Genomic DNA, 17,511 nt, shown 5'->3' on the forward strand with positions numbered 1-17,511 from the left:
GACATTCATTCTGTTACTCTCTATTTTCAAACACTGTATCCGCCCTGAAATGTGTAATTGAGACTTTGCTATTCCAGGGACACACTTTTATTTTCTGACTCCGGAGCTGCTCTAGTGTCCTCAGTGTGTTTTAACTTGAGAGAATTGCCCAGGTTTGATAGCATTGACACATGCCCTTACTACTCTAAGGTGTGTACTCACTTATGAAGCTCTCATCCCTAAGTGCAAAACTGCTCGCTCTTCCCCTTACTTACCCCACTAACTAAATTCAAGCTACTGAAATAAGTGTTGCCTCTTTTTGCTGATTCCTGTCAGAGATTAACCATCACTGAGAATAAGTTCACCATTCACAGCGATCCTATCAACATTGTGGCTGCAGCACAACAGAACTTCCATCCCAAATACAGAACAAAACCAGCTTTGATGAGATTGTTTCCACATCCACCCCTCAGAGCTTACCAGCAGCGATGCAGGGCCATGCAATGCCTAATAAAATTTCTTTAATTCTTTGTGTTTACACAAATGTAAGCCTAAAAAAAGGTGATAAAGAAACTTGGAAGAGCATCAGAAGCCAAAACTGCTTTCTAGCTCTTTCTCCAGTCCACTACTAACAGAGCTGATGCTTAGTCAGGCACAAACTGGTAAGAAAAACTGCTGCTTTGGGATAAAACCCACTTGCTCAACACTGAATGACTCCAGACAAGTCTAAGGTTGCCAGTTGCCTTCAGGGAGAGGGCAAGAAGGAAAAAGGATTTGAAGTTACCTCTGAAGTGGGGAACTCACTGCTTGCTTTTCATTAAGTGTTTTCTCTCTGCTGGAATGGTTTTTGTTAACGGTTTCTCTTTCTGTCTGTTAGAAAATTCTCTCAGTAGCATAACAGATAAAGAGTTAGCATAAGAGATAGGTTTTTAGACATCAATAAGAATGTTTTAACTAAACATAAGACATCAGTACAACCTTGAGTTCTGATAAAATTGCAGCTCCCAGACACAGCTGCTGAACATGAAGGGGCCAAGATAAGAATTCTCACCCACTTGAGTGGCTGGAAAACAACTTGAAGAATTAACTAGAAGAAGAATCAGCGGCAATGTTGTCGGGAGACCAGAAGATGACAACGAAGAACCAGGAGTGAAAGGACCTTATCTATGCAAAATAAGCTTTTAGAATCCTGATGCATATGTATTGTTAGGCTCTATATAAGAAGTGTGATTAGCTCTTTCCGGGGTTCGCAGCCTTTCAGGGACAACCTTCTGCGAACTCACCGTTTCAATAAACGGATGGCTTCTTCTCTAATGATTTTAACGATCTTTAAGCCTTTATCACTGCGTCAGTTGAAGAGCTAGGCAGATCTGCTTTTGGGCTACAGCGGATCCTGGGAGTGGAGCGACCGGCACTGAGCCGGACCCCGCCTCGGGCCAAAAGCGCCCCGAAGCAAGGACCTCCGGCCCCCCTCGGGCCAAAAGCGCCCCGAAGCAAGGACTCCCCTGGAGTTACTTCGCTAGTTCCGTTGTGTTCCCCGAGACAGTTAAGAACTTTCCCTGGCGCCACTGGACATTTTTCCGGAGGGACTCCTCTGGACCTCGGCTGTCCTAGACAAGACTCACCTGTGATACAAAGCATCCTTTAAAAATTCCGGGTCTTTCAGGAAGGTCAAACCCGTAAGTCACTTTGGGACGCCAGGCGCAGGTGAAGCGAAAGGAGCAGCCGGACGCTACGTACCCACCCCTGTGCTGGCTGGGGAAGAACCAGGGTGAGCCTTTCTTCCCCCTGTAAGTGCGGGGCGCCTTTTCAGCACCCTTCCCTGTGCAGGAAAGTCGAGAGGTACGAGACCATTGCAATTGTTCGTCGGAACGGTCTCCTCGGCTTCGGTAACGTGTTTTGCGGCTCTGTGTGCATTGAGGTTTTTCTTCCCCCCCAACCTCTGCTCCAGAAAGGAGAAGGTAGGGGGGAGAGGGCGGCGGCACTGCACTGCCTCTCACCTCCCGCGCCGCTTTTGGGGGGTGCGACTGGGCTGTGTGGCCGTCAGCGATTAAGTGCTAATTGCGCTGTTGTGACTGTGCCGTTAGTACTAAGGTGTTGTGTTTCTTTGGTTCACTCCGTGATTTGCGGGAATACCCTCTGGCAGGTCCAGGGTCCACTTTGCTTTCGTGTGATACACGGTATCAGAATTTTAAGTGCGGGGTGTGGATGTAATACAGGGAGAGGTGTACATGTTCTGCTGTATGATTCATGACCTGTGCTTCACCCTGAGAGCGAGTAGCTAAACCGCTTGTGTGATTGAGTTTCTTTTCCCAGTACAAATTCCCACGGAACAAACAGAAGTTGGTGAACGTTAAGTGGAATATGTTCGTTGTGTGTTTAATATTAGGATTGGCACTTGTTATTGCTCTGTGGTGGTATCACAGAACTTGGACGTGGTCTGAAACTGAGAAACAACTAATATTAAAATACATACAAGATCAGATGCAGGGCGAAAGTAAAAGCAAAATGCTTCCCATAAGCACGGGATCAGAAAACGCAGTACCAGAAGCAGCAAATCAATCAGATTTATACTCTGTTAGACAGGGACCACAAGAATCTCCCACTGAGTTTTTAGAGAAATTGCAAACGGCCCTGAGAGAATACACAGGCTTGGACCCTGCCTCCGATGCAGGGAAGCAACAGCTCATTGCCCTGTTTCGGGGACAGTCGTCCCCAGACATACAGAAAAAGCTCCGAAAACTTAAAGAGTCTGACAGAGGAGATCTAAAGAGACTGGTAGAAGAGGCTTGGAGGGTTTTTATCAATCGAGAGACAGTGGAGAAAAGAAATTCAATGAAGAAGGGATTGGGGAAAAATCGATGTTCTTATTGTTACGAAAAGGAACACTGGAAGAAAGATTGTCCGGTGTGGTGGGCCGACACCGCGGCCGAAGCGGGCCCACCGGTTAAAATGAAGAAAAAGAGGTAGAATTTCTGGTGGATACTGGTGCCTCTTCTGTTGTAAATCAAGGATTAATGCTTCTTAGTACTGGTCTTGGAACTGAAAAAAAACCACTGGCCAACAGGACAAGGCATTTTCTTAAAACCTTTAAAATACAAAGCAAGAAAACCAATGGGAATGTATTAGATTTGTTATGTAATGACTTAACAGAATCAAATGTGGCAACAGCACTTAAGTAAGAAAGTATAATGTTGGTGCAGGAGGAAGAGCTACTGGATCTTTTAAGCTTAATTTTAAGGAATTTAGAGGTATGAGGGAAAGCAAAAAAAGGTGGGATAGATTAGGTGAAAAAGATGGGATGTATTAGGTGAAAAAACAGATACAACTATCTAAAAGACATGTTTTCTGTTTGTCTTGGCCTCCAGCGAGCCAAGAAAAATTATTTACACTTGAATGGAAAATCAGTTTAACTGGACAGTGTTATCATAAGAATTTAAGAACAGCCTCACAGTTCTGGGACTTATCATTAGAACTTAAGGCCAAGAAACTGAAGCACAAGCGGATTTTGAGTCAGCCTCTTGCAGCCTTCTCCTACACACCTGGAAGTGGGAACACCAGAAGCAGCCATCTGCAAGATTACTTCTCTCCAGACAGTAACAGACCTTGAAAGCCTTTCTGGAAATGACAGGCTAGTGCCAATTATGGATCTGTAATTATGGACCTTTATATAAACTGATAAAGAGAAACATCACTGAGTCAGGATTCAAAACCCTCAAAGAAAAAGCTAATGACGGCACCGGCACTGGGCCTGACGCAAAGACATCAAGATTGAAGTAACTAATGTTATTAATCCAGCTTCTTCTCTCAGTGGAGTTGCCACAGAACCATGACTGTCTGGAAACCACAGAAGCTGCATTTACTCTAACAGACCAGACCTGAAGGAAGAGCCTGCGAATGCAGAGGATGGCTGGAGTGGTTTCATCTGGCAAGATAACCGAGAAGCAGGAAAGCAGTGACCATTACAGACAAGTTTAAAAGACTTAACAGCTCCAAGGAAAGCAGATAAAATATGCAGAAGAGATACTACATCTATCAGAAGTGGTCCAACTGCTGAGATTGCTGTTCCAAGAAGGGTAACACTGATCCAGAGAAACGTAATGAATTGGCTGATGATGGGGCCAAAGACAGCAGAAAACACATTAAGGGGACAGGATTTAGCCCTTAGATAATAGAAAAAGCATTTTAAGCACCCAGGAGATTTGAGTATTTAAAAACAGGCTAATCCATTCCTTTAAGGATGGGACCAATTAAACAATATCAGGGTTATAATTTTAGGTAAACTAATATGGGGATTTGTTAAGGTAGAATACAATAAAACATACTGAGATATACTGGGAAAGGAAATTCCTAAGAGGAAATAGTGGCACATCAATTTCTCAAAACTGCCAAGAGGAGGGGGGTACCTTTTAGTGCTCAGAGATATCTTTTCAGATGACCAAGGGCTTTCTTTGGGAGTGCTTATGGTTATTCCACCAGACAGAGGTACTCATTGCTGTGCTTAAGTAATGCAACGGGCTAGAAAATATTGAAAACTGACTGGCAATTGCATATACCCTACAGACCACAGGCCAGTGGAGAAAATGAATCACCTACCACAATAAGTCAAAACTGCATTACTTGGAGTGCAAGGGATTTCAAGACACTGTATGTGATAGGTACACAGGGTAAGATGGGAATCAGTTGGGGAATTCTTACCTACAAAATTTTGTTATCTTTTAGAAAACCAACTGGAGATAATTAATAACATTGTCCTGGGAACATAGTTCTGTTAAGAATTTCACAGGTGACCCCTTGGCTGAGAAGTGGAGTGGACCTTATCAGGTGCTGCTTGCAAACTACACTGCAATCAAGATCAAGGAAGAGCCAGCGTGGATATACTAGTCCCAGGTGGAGAAAGCTCCAGATAAGCAGTGGACTGCTGAATCCATCAGCCCTCTGAAGCTAAAACTACAGAGACAATAAGATGTGTAAATATTGCAGCTGTTGCTTGGCATAAGAATGCACAACACCAGGCCTTCCAAACTTTAGCTAATATCACTAAGGCTAGGGATTGCTGGATCTGCACTGCCATGCCTAGAGAAAACTTGGAAGTACCTTTTCTATGGAATAATCAGTACAAATTGGACCAACATCTCATTTTCTAAATTAAACCATCCTTTGGTAGAGAATGATACATTTAAGTATGGCAGTGGTTCTGCAATCCCTGCATTGAATTGCAATTGCTAATGCTAACAAATGCTACACTTTACAGGAGGTGTGTTCCAAAAGCTAATTTTTGCCATAACAGTACAGATGTAGAGACCTTTGGTATTAAGGGAGTAGTCATAAAATATGGATGTGTCTCTGAGCAACCTGATCTAGTGTGAGGTGTCCCTACCCATGGCAGGGGGGTTGGAACTGGGTGATCCTTGAGGTCCCTTCCAACCCTAAGAATTCTATGATGGTGACACCAGCTATGGCATGGCATAAACTAACAGAGTGGCTACCCAACCCAAACTGGCTAAAGCAACTTCTTGTGGGCAGTTTTATGTTAATACTAATTGTAGTGTGGTATTCAAATATTATATGTGGTGTTGTCAGAGCCCTACACAGGATTATAGCTAATGGAAAAGGAACAACCTGAAGCATCAGTCTGAAACTGGAAAGAGGGGGCAATGAAATGGGGAAACTCACTGGTTGCTTTTCATTAAGTGTTTTCTTTCTACTGGAATGGGTTTTGTTAACTGTCTTTCTGTTAAAAATTCTCAGTAGCATAAAAGCTAGAGTTAGCATAAGAGATAGGTTTTTAGACATACAAGTGTTTTAATTAAACCTAAGACATTGGTACAACCTTCAGTTCTGATAAAATTCCAGCTCCCAGACACAGCTGCTGAACATGAAGGGGCCAAGATAAGAATTCTCACCCACTTGAAGAGTGGCTGGAAACCAACTTGAAGAATTAACTAGAAGAACAAGAATCAGCAGGAATGTTGTCGGGAGGCCAGAATGAGACAATGAAGAACCAGGAGTGAAAGGACCTTGTCTTTGCAAAATAAGCTTTTAGAATCCTGATGCATATGTATTATTAGGCTCTATACAGGAGATGTAATTAGCTCTTTCTGAGGTAAGAAACCTTTCAGGGATGACCCTCTGCAAACCCACCATGTTCAATAAACTGATGGTTGCTTCTCTAATGATTTTAACGATCATTAAGTCTTTATTACCTCATCACTTCAACACTGCACTTACTACTGAGCTGATAGCTGGTTCAATCCACCAACTGGCTGTAACTGTTTGTCTTCCAACCCTGAGGAATTCTGCAAACTGTTTGCTTTCAGGAATAGACCACAGCTAGCAAGTGTTTCCTGTCAGTGTACTTAGTATCAAAAACAAACAAAAGTGTCATTGAACTTCAAGCTCAGTTACACACACACATATATATTATACATATGTAAGTATATAAACAGACATAAGTCACAGAATCACTTAGGTTGAAAAAGATCTTTCAAACGGAGTCCAATTGTAGTTATGTACCTATGCAACATCTAATTTCACAGCAGTATAATGCACTTAAAAGAACTTCAAACACTCTGAGATCTCAATTGTGGATCCAGTAAAAATGTGGATCTCCCATACCTGAAATGGGCCAGCTGGCTATAAGGAATGTCCTCACCACCCCCATCTATTCAAATAGCCAAGACTGTTTTCACACGTGCAGATAATGGAGAGGAAATCTCTGCCCTCTGTCTCCTCTCCACAGCTCCCAGGACAGGAATGCTCCCTCAGCAAGCCCCTGTATCATTTAATGCAGCTATTTCCCAAAAGTTCTTCCCATAGCCTGACAGAGTCGCACTTTTCACCATCATTTTCACTAGCAATAGCTATTTATGTATAGAAAGTAAAAGCTGAGTAAACCCCCTGTTAACAGCCAGAGTAAATCTTTCAGCTCTGCTATGTAACTTCTGACACCTAAGTGTTAACTTTCAGGAAAAATCTCTGATACTATTTTTAAAGAGATTGGAGATTATTTTTTTTTTCCCCCCTTTATGTCTGCTTTAGATCAAAGACAACTTCAAGACTTTATTATTAGCACTGTTTGACCCTTATGACCTCTTGTGGCTTTTCAACAGAAAGGCTGCTTCCCAGTTCCAGTTCATCTTTGAACAGTGTTCCAAAATATTAACCAAGATTAAGAGATTACAAATTAACTGGAAAGATTTAAGAGTATAAACTTGAACTTCATTCTCTTGTAAGAAATAAAATGCTACTTATGTGAGCAAAATTCACTCTAATTAAGTTTTCCTTTCAGCACAGATTTCCAAATTTACAGTTAAGCTACTGTAATTGCAAAAAGATGGAGGAGGAGGAGTAAGAAGTTTGGTAGTGCAAGCTCTTAGTTGTCATGAAGTGTTGTATTTGCATATTCTCTCCCAAAACTTCGAGCAAGTTACCCCTTCACCTGTTTTAATTATCTTTGCCATTCATATGGCTCTCTTAAGTGTTGAGAGCCCTCAATCCCTTTGAATTTAAGGGCTTTGCATTACAAAAGAGAAATTAAATCATCACTACTCCCTAACCAGACCCTACACAGCCCTTAAGAAGCCTACAGCTAGGATACAGTAGGAGGATGTAAAAACCTCCTGAGCTCTCATTGCTACTACGCCTTATAGCCTTGCCTACCCTCCATTCTCCAACAGCAAGAATGATGTTTTCCAAACTAATTCAAAGCAAGCTTCTTGCAGAGTGCCTGTCTCAATGGCAGAAGAATACCACACTACAAAGTACACGGACATCCAGGAAAATGAAACTGATTTAGCTTCCTTGGACACTGAGTATCTCAAAGTTCAACTAGATTAACAGGAACAGTCCAAGTACAATCCAGGCTGTATAATGACAGATTTCAAGCAGAGGGGATGGGAGCATACAAGAAGTTTGTATTATTGCTGCAAAAACAGGAAGCAAGCGCCAAAGAAAGGAACCAACCAAAAAGAATCTTTACTATTCATTTGGTTAAAGAACACTTCTTTGTATCCTACTGCAGTCATAAAATTTTCTGAGTCACCAGGCATTGATTAGGAAACAAAAAAGAAAAGAAAGTGGTCAGTTGTCTGGAGAATATCCAGCATTACAAGGAATGGCACAGGGAACTCCTGTACTGCAAGAGGTAACAAACTGCTGTTACCAGGTGAAACATCTTCCCTCCAAACAGAATCTAACCCTACAGATGTGTGCTCTTCAAACCTTGTCACATACCACAGCAGTAAAAATGTGTTTTAGCCTGCACCCTAATTGTATTTATAAATTATATACATGTTCTACTGTACTAATATTACACCCTATAAAACATACACAACAATAGATTTACAGGGATGAAATGAAACCATTTTACAACAGTGTTTATCTTCATTAACAGTACAAAATGCTTTCTTCCCACACCCCAATGGACTCGTGCACCCCCAAGGTGCATGCCTCCCATTTCAGAGAGCAGCTGTGTAGGCAGTTAGTAGATGCACTTCAACCACTTGGAGTTAGAATCATCTCCTTACCCCTTCCACAAATCTGTAAATGCCATTCTGGTAAGTGCCCAGCCGTGACTCTTAAAATGCAAGCATGCACTAAGCCACTGAAGCTCAGTGGGGTGTTTTTTTTACTTCAGAATTTCCCTTTATTCTTCCAGACTGCTGAAATCTGCTGGTGAAACACCTACTGTCTCAACAGCAGATATAGGTAAGGAAATGATGTCTTTTATCCGTCCCAAAGTCACAACACTGTATTCATTAAGATTACTACAGACCAACACACATTCCTATTTTCAGCCTGTATCTCAAAGCTCAAGTGGTTTGTAAGTATATCCTTAAAGCCAGAACAGCAGTAGGTGGTCTGCCTTTTTTTAGGCATATGTACTTTGTAAAAGGAAAGTTATCAGAAAGGTAGGAAAAAGGCTTTATTCAAACCTACTTACCAAACAGACAGCTTAAATACTACATTCACTTGTACTGAAGACATGCTGCCTTAAAAGGTTTGCCCAGTTTCAGCTATCCTCAAAAGAGAACACAAAGCTATCCCATCCTCAAAAGATTTAAATACAAGCAGGATTTCACAGTGATCAAAAACAAGCTTTATTTATCACTGATTTATGTCAATGGTTCTTAAGAGCCATGAGAGAAATACTGGTACAGCTGTGGTGAGCCAAGGCAAAGCAAGGTGAGGTTTTCCCCTATCCCTCCCTTTTCTTCTCACTCCATAATTAGCTTTCCTCTGTGACTCTCCAGATAAACTCAAAGCAGAAAAAGAATTCTAGATTTGGAATAACTACATAAAACACAAAATAAAGAAGTTATACTCAAAAACTTGGCATGTTTCAGGAACAGGAAATAGAAGGAAAGGATTTCATGGCGCATACTACCTATCCCTCTCCCTCCTTATTTTTGTTGTTACACTATTTAATCAAACAAAAAGCAATACATCCTTTAAACACTACTGGGAAACATTTCAGTAGAGGGGGAAACTTAAGCACCAGCCACATGTGGGAAAGTTGCTACAATGAGAAACAGAGAAGGAAAAAAAAATGAAAGTTAACAATTAATGACAGACCAGCACATTTGCTGTTTTGCAACTATCTCATGGGCAAAACCATATATTTCTAAATTTGGCTCAGAACTTTCTTTTGCACAATGCTGGCATCTTATGTGATGTACTTGGGCATTTCACTGTGATCTTGCCTACTACTCTCTATCATCTTATCAGAGGTAAAGGCCCACTTACTATACTACCCAAAGCATTAACTTTTCAGACTCAAAGTATTTTCAAATAGCTTGTTTTCAATTTCAAGACACAAAGCCTATTTCAGAGCTTCTATTCAACTAAGATTTCTTCCTTAAAAGGAAATTCAAATGGAATTCCATTCATTTCAGTTCAGCTTTTCGGGAAAGAAGAAGGAATCAGAGGTGCTTGGAACAGAAATGTACAAGCCATCATTGAGTATTAATGGTCCTGCTCACTAAAGCAAAGCTTTCATGAAGAAGGGGACTGCAGTGTTTCCAAACTTCTCCTCTAGAAATCCATCCAATAAATTCTTTTTCTCTTGATACTTGTTCCTATCACTGTGATGGCTATGAGGACATGAAATGTTTTCTAGTCTGGAGAAGAGGAGGCTCAGGGGAGACCTTATTGCTCTCCACAGCTTCCTGAAAGGAGGTTGTAGCCAGGTGGGGGTTGGTCTCTTCTCCCAGGCAACCTGTGACAGAATAAGAGGACACAGTCTCAAGCTGAACCAGGGGAAGTTTAGGCTTGAGGTGAGGAGAAAGTTCTTCACAGAAAGAGTAATTGGCCATTAGAATGTGCTGCCCAGGGAGGTGGAGGAGTCAAGATTTAAGTGCATATTCTTGATAGTTTGCAGCTAATGCAGATCAGTTCTGACATCTGGTTTGTCACATACACCACAAGTACGTTGTGCTGGCAACTAAGAAAGGGTAGGGAAAAGAGAACAGAATGAGCAGGCAAGGGTGAGAAACAGTTTGGTAACCATTGCAGCTACGAAGTGTCAAAAAACAGCTTGAGGTTCCCTATGAAGTAACTTGAAATATGGAGAGTTTTTCTAAAGCTACAACTCCCTCCTCCAGAATTCATTTTCCAGAGCAGACAGGCAGTTTCCAAGACATGCCACTGAAATCCAGGAAGGTAGTTTTGTATGAAATACTTAATTCAGCAGCATGCATTAACACTTGGCCCACCATCCCTCAGAGCCATGCTTAAGACTGTGCTGTAGCCTTAAACCTACTGAGACACCTGTTGCTTTACATAAGTATTTACAGGCATTCAAACAATGGAACTACTCTTCTTCTCCACTCTACAACCATGAAGAGCAGCTGAGGAATTCTGACAAGTAATTTCTACAGGACTCCTGTAACGTCATTAAGGTCACATGTAGGTAGACTATTAGATGGTCTTCTCAGAGATCTCACACTATCAGACTCAGACACTTAACCTAAAATCTGTCTCAATGCTCTGAAAATACTGTTTGGTAACATGTTTTTCATTACAGGAAAAGCAGTTAAGAGGCACTGCAGCAGCTGCTGATTCACAACCATTTTCAACAAATGAAAATCATTACCACAGCACTAAGTTCCTAAAGTGTTTAAAACAAGCAAATGCTCATTGGTCTCTAGTTAGAGCTTCAGGGATAAAACACATCTTAGCACCACCTTGCAATTACAAGTGGAGGCCATGGAGTCCTTGAGTATGAAGCATCCAAAATTATCACTCAACCTCCTGTAGGTCTTTCTCCAAGGCAGTGGGAACCAGTGTTACTACTAGCAATAGTTTTTAGTAGCAGCTCTCTACAATCTTAATTGGTTTGGCATTACTGCTGAGGGTATCATCAAGGCCAACACAGTTTTTCACCCAGTAAAACAGTCTCATTCCTTTTTCTGTCAAGAAAATTGTGAGAAGAATTCAGTGCCTTCAATCCTTCTGCTCTTTTCTATATGTGCATACACATGCATATTTAAATACATACATTAAACCCACAACATCAATAAAACAGTATCTGTAATCTCTGTAGAACTACCAGTCAGCAGCAGCCAAGCACAGCATAAACAGTAAATCAAGTGTGAAATCCTCATCAAAATCTGATGTAAGGTATTTAAAGCATGGTTGAAGACCACATGGTTTTTTTTGCTGCACCGAAAGTACACTGTAGAGAGCTAAATTCTCAACAAAATCTATGATGCCAAAGTGACTCATTGATTTCCTGCAGGTGACTCATAAGTGCTTTCACTTCAGAGGGGAAAAAAAACACTGCAACATGTTGTAAACGCAGGCAGACATCCTTCAAACTAGGGCCAACCTCAGACTTCGCTTTATAGCAAATATTTACTGATGCCTTTTTGCCTTTTTTAAGTCAAGCTGTTCACGACTCAAAGAGGTCAGAAATACAGCCTTCAGGATTAACAAATTTCTCAGCATGCCTTTATAGTTGAGGAAGGAGCATATTATGAAGCTCAACACCAACTCTTTCGAGTCAGACCTGTCATACAAAGCAGTATTTTGCAAGGTTTGGCAGTATTATCTATTTCCACCCCTGAACGTGTAGAGATTAATTCAGAGGAACCTCTGTGAGGCAGAATAAAGCCAAAGCCTGCCAAAAAACCAGTAAAGACACATCATTAGATTATAACCCTTTGATGGACCGCTAAACATGTCAATAAACCCAAGTTATGACTTTGTTTTGTTTAATATGACAGTGACTCATCACCCAGTAATCCATTTACTCATTTCCGGTCAGTGGCCTCCATTGGCATTTTATTATGTCTGATCATTTATAAACTTGAGGATCTCCAGCTTAGTTTTAATAAAAGCAAGAAGCTACTGATCCAAGAAGTACTTCTTGTGGGGGAGAAAAAAAAAAAAAGAGAAGTTTCTTCCCTGGTTTACATTTAACATACTAAGGCTTTTTCTTTTCACAGCCCTAGAACCCACTTTGCAACAAGACAACCCACAGACAGGACTAGAAAAATAGAATTAGAAACACATTGAAATGGGAAAGCATGAGCAACAAAGAGATTCAAGCAGGCTAAGAGACTTCAGTATCACGTTCCCTTTCCTCAATACAATAGGCACACATGTATACTGGCTAAAAAGTTAAAGATAGGCTAAGGACAAAACCCTGCTGAGCATATGCAGGCAGGCAGGCTGCTGGGCACTGGCAATGCCTCCATGAAATTAATGGACTTCGGAGGGGAAAATAAATAAATAAATCACAGCCACGGCTGCCAGAAAACAAGCAATCAATGCTTTTAAAATTAAAGCTCTCAATCTCCTAGTACTACAGTTCACTAGTTTGTGCTTTTATTGCTCTGGGTCAAGTAAGAGCCTATGCAGATGATTGTAACTACAACAAACCTAACTATAACAAATCTAAAACTGAAGGTTGGGTTGTTTGTTGTATTTCCCCCACCCCCCGAAACAATGCACTTCACTGAATAGTAGCATTGTCTGCTAACTTAACATCAAATATTTGGTAAGGCAATTTATAAATCGAAGTATGACTGGCCTTGCAACCATCAGTGAAGCTGCAGGACAATCACAGGATGTTAGGGGCTGGAAAGGACTGCCGGAGATCATCGACTCCAATACCCCTACCAGAGCAGAGCCATAGAATCTAGCACAGGTCACACCGGAATGCATCCAGAGAAGGAGACTCCACAACCTCTCCAGGCAACCTGTTCCAGTGCTCTGTGCCCCTCACAGTGAAGGGGACCCTCCTCACGTTGAGGTGGAACCTGCTGTGCTGGAGTTTATACCCAAGAATACATCACATTAACTTGAGGTAGACTGTGGAATTTTATCTGAGAGATACAAACCAAAACCACACCGACAAGACACAACTCAAATATAAATACGTAACAGCAGAACGAGCAGCACGAAGAACAGTTCTTTGGATAAACAGAGCTTACAATGGTATTTGATGTTTACACATGGAGTTTTTCCAGCCTCTGAAAGAAAGCTCATGAAGCGTACAGTACTCAGATAACCAGCCTCAGCCAGATACATGCTTAACTGTTGGGCTTTTTTTTTTGGTATAACAAAGGATCCAAGTTTTAGAAAAGCTGCCAAAGGTCTGTTGAAATATCCAACAACTTAAAGCATTTTTAACTTAGAAGCAGGCACACTACTGTCCTTTACATCGAAGCTACACATATTACTCAAAGCAAGCTATATCTAAGGATAGTATTTCATTTTATAGACACGTTTACTGACTAAGCTCCCAGGTAGGCTGCTATAATTAACACTGCTGCAAAAATCTCCGTTAACACAACTCACCGTCTACAATTTTTGTTCACACTACCTTCTCTGCAGCTTGATATTAACACACCTACCCCCACTCTGGAGCTGCCACTTAAACCACCTATAGTCGCTACAAGAATTTGAGAGCAGTTTACAAGCGTAGACACCTGTTCAGTTTCCCCTGAAAGAGGACACCTGGGAATACATTTCTTCGAGGACGCCGTCACAATCTATCACACTAGCAAGCATCCCTTATATAAGGCTGACACCGACACGAGATGGCCCTTTCCCATTTAATGATGCTCCCCCAAGGGTGACCCGGCGCATTTCAACATGATGAACCATTCGGGTTACACACAGGGAGCTGGCAGGGGCAGCTTTTGTCGAGAAACAAACACACGGTGCAAGAGCAGCTCCTCAGCACGCAGAAGGTTCGCTTCTCGCTGGGCCACCAGCGGGGACACAGGTGACCTCCCTCGGCAGCTCGCTGGGAACCGGGGCGATGGAGAAGGGCAGTCGCTCCCCGCCCGCTCAAAGCTAAGCCCCGCGGAACCGACTTCCAGAGAGGCCTCTGGCATCCCTCGCCCTCACCCAGGGCTCGCTACAGCTACCGGGCGCTCTCGGCGGCTCTGGGGGCGGTCCCCTCAGCCAGTCCTCGGAGGGCAGCGCCACCACCGCCCTTCCCCTCAGCGACCCCCTCTCCGGCCATTGTCAACCGCCGTCGTGCCCCGGCTAGAGCACCCCGGGCGGGTGGGTGCCGGCCCGCCCTTCCCCACACAGGAAGCAAGCAGGGACGCGCGCCCCTGCCCCAGCCCCGCTGTCGCGGCAGGGACTCACCGGCTCTCAGCTGCAGGCTACCGTCCCTCCGGCTGCACCACAGCGCCCGCTCCCCGCTCTGCAGGATGTAGTGGTCCTTGGCTTGGAACAGCTCCATCCTCGCACACCGCCACCGGAACGGAGGGAGCGAGGGAAGGCAAGCGGCAGCTCCCGCCGCTCCGCAGCCGCGCGGCTCCGCGGGCGGAAGGGGGAGGGCCGGGACGAGGCGCGCTCCCGAACCGAGCCCAGCGCTTCCTCAGCCGGCCGGGTACGAGCGCGGGTTCCGGCTCGCTCCTCCTCACGTGACGCTGCCCCTCAGCGCCTCGGCCGCGCGCTTAAGGGTGCCGCGGGGCGGGGCTGGCGGGGTGCGAGGCGCGGGGCTTCGGCTGCCGCTCTGCTGAGCCCCGCGCTGAGAGGCAGACCCTGAGGGGCGGCTGAGGTGGCCGCGGTGACTCTCCGCGGTGGGGGCTAAGTGCTGATAACTCCCCCGGAGGTCTCTTGGTTCTGATAGAAAGGTGTGCACCCTCCCCCCAGCGTCTGTGCGGCCCACCACAGACGGTCTCCCGCCGGGGGTGAGGTTAGCCCAGCCCTGCCTGACGTGACTGGGGGTCCTGGTTTCTCCCGGCTTGCGCTCTCCGGGTCCTGGTGCCTGAAGGAGATCCGGGTCCCCGCAGGGCCTGGAAGCCTTTGGCGGCACCAGCGGCACAGCCGCAGGAGGCTGTAAGCATCTACCGCAAGCGGAGTCCCAGCCGTGCCTGCAGCCCCCAAGCTTTCTCCGCAGCCACAACCAAGCCTGTCGCCCCCAAGCTTTCTCATCTGTTCCCGAGGGGCAACAGCTACAATAATTGGTGGAAACAGGCAGGAGCTGACAGAGCCTATCAGCTAGTGGTGAAAGGAAACAGCGCAGGACTCACTCAGCACCGTAGCACAGGACTCACTGCGATTTTAAATATTGATACCGGAAGGAGCACCTCTTGACGCAAGGGTAATTAACCCTCCCTCCTCTCCGGGCTGCACTGGAAAATGCACCAGCGAACACAGACCCTTCTCAGCCTTACCAGCCACAGGTTCCCAGAGCTTTAGTTTGTTTACAGAAGCTGTGAAGTCACTCCCCTGTGAAATTGAAGTAGAAAGGCACATAGCTGCAAAGCATCCCATCCTCCCTATATAACTGCTGGGAACAACTTGGTTTGGTGAAAGAGCATCCGTGGTGCATCTTGGAAATTAATGATGCATGTAAGTAGTCCCACACAGTACCAGAAAACCAATTTTCTCATTGTTTTATTTGTTTTCCGCTATGCTTCTTCCTTTAAGGAATTATTCAGGGGTTTTTTAAAATGTTTTTAAGCAGGCTTTGCATTATTTTGAATGTGGTTTATGTTTTTTCTTTCAACTATTAAGCTCTTTGCTTCTGTGTTGCCTTTTTTATTTTTTTTTTTGCTTTTAAGTACACCTGAATAATATAGGAACAATATGAATGGAGCTGAACTCTCTTTGATTGAGTAATAGATGCTGGTATCTCATAATGGTTTCCCCTGGGCGGGGATGGAAAATGATGCACTACGCTTTTTTGCCTTCAGACCCTGAAAGTGCTGTGCTTGCCCTGCAGCTTCCAGCACTGTCCTGCCTGGTTCTTGTTTGTAGCAGCCAGTGTCACTGGCAGAATGCTGACAGTGCTAGTAGTTCAGATCACTCCTACAGGTACTTCTTAGCATTTGAATGAATAGATCTCTGTTGAATTACTGTTTGACTTTCCCATAAATACAACATCAGGTGTTTTCAAAGGCATATCAAACATAGGCATCAATGCAGTATGGGGATGACTTGGCCCACAGTTTGTCTCCTAGCAGACCAATGTGTGCTGTTTTCTCACTTCCAAATGTGAGTGCCATAAAATGAAGCCAGGCCTAGCCCAAGTAGAGAAAGCATTGTGAAATTTCAGGTAGAATGAGCTGTGATTGCACTGGAACATACCTTGTGTCATTAACTGAAAGCTCCTGGTGTGCAGGGAAAGTTGTGTCTTGCTTTCAGCTTTAGCTGTTTAAAAGGGACAGCAGGAGCCTCACGTTTTTCAGATGCTCCGCTCAGTAAAAGCCTTGCTGCAGCTTCTCCTGCAGAGAAGACACTCTGTGACCCTGCAAGGAAGCTGGCAATTGACAGCTGAAACGACTCTTGTGTTTTGCTCTTCTCTCTCCTCCCTGCCTTGCATTATATAGTTCAATCACAGGCAGCAGGTGTCTTAGTGGCAGTAGCTGCAGCCTCCCCCTTCTCACAGAGAAATGTGTGAAGCCTTAAGGAAGAATTATTTAGATCTGAGATTTGCTAAGATGGAAGGTGAGGCAGATTTTTGAGCAGCTGACTCTTCTGAAGTCGAGGAATCTCTTTTAGATGTCAGTTGTACATACCTGCCTGCCTGAAATACTGTGTTGTTTTCTGGACAGTGCAAATAAACACCTTGTTCAGTGGTACCATTCCATTTGACTTATACATTGAATCAATTCTCTGAGAAACCCTTAGAGACATTTAACTGAGGTAATTAATTTTATTTTGTAAGAACAAATGACAATTAATATGAAAGTAACAGTAAGAAAGGTGTCCTGCCCCATGCTATGGGCTACTCCCAGTCAGAGTAGCTCCACAAACAGTTGACTTGGCGTTTGTCACACAACAGGAGGGTGGAAATCTCTGTGTGGGGCATGGGAACTAGCAGCTGAGGGCAGAGATTCCAGAATGAGTCTGTCCTGTCAGTGGCAGACCCATTTTAGGAGTTTCCCTTCCCTGCCAGGGATTTGTGTTTCCCTTTGTCATGCCAAATCAAGTTCCTTTGGACACACGAGCTGGGAGCACTGAAGCCTCTGCTGACAGAGGGGGATAAACTGCTGGGGAGGTCAGCCTTTTCAACTCCCAAATAAAAAGATCTACTCTTTATTAGTAAACTACCTACCA

General features: G+C 43.9%; 2 protein-coding genes across 2 annotated transcripts in view; one reads left to right on the plus strand and one right to left on the minus strand.

Annotated features, from left to right (window-relative positions):
- The window catches only part of INPP5F (inositol polyphosphate-5-phosphatase F), a 45,546-nt gene extending 30,814 nt beyond the window's left edge, over window positions 1-14,732 (minus strand). Inside the window, exon 1 of the mRNA XM_054163951.1 lies at window positions 14,587-14,732. Within this exon, the coding sequence (XP_054019926.1) occupies window positions 14,587-14,683 (97 nt within the window). The 5' untranslated portion in view covers window positions 14,684-14,732. The remainder of the gene's footprint in view (window positions 1-14,586) is intronic.
- Window positions 1-17,511, plus strand: part of TIAL1 (TIA1 cytotoxic granule associated RNA binding protein like 1) — a 133,887-nt gene that overhangs the window by 33,833 nt on the left and 82,543 nt on the right. The window lies entirely within an intron of this gene.

Source organism: Dryobates pubescens, chromosome 8 (assembly GCF_014839835.1).
Source record: "Dryobates pubescens isolate bDryPub1 chromosome 8, bDryPub1.pri, whole genome shotgun sequence".
Classification (NCBI taxonomy): domain Eukaryota; kingdom Metazoa; phylum Chordata; class Aves; order Piciformes; family Picidae; genus Dryobates; species Dryobates pubescens.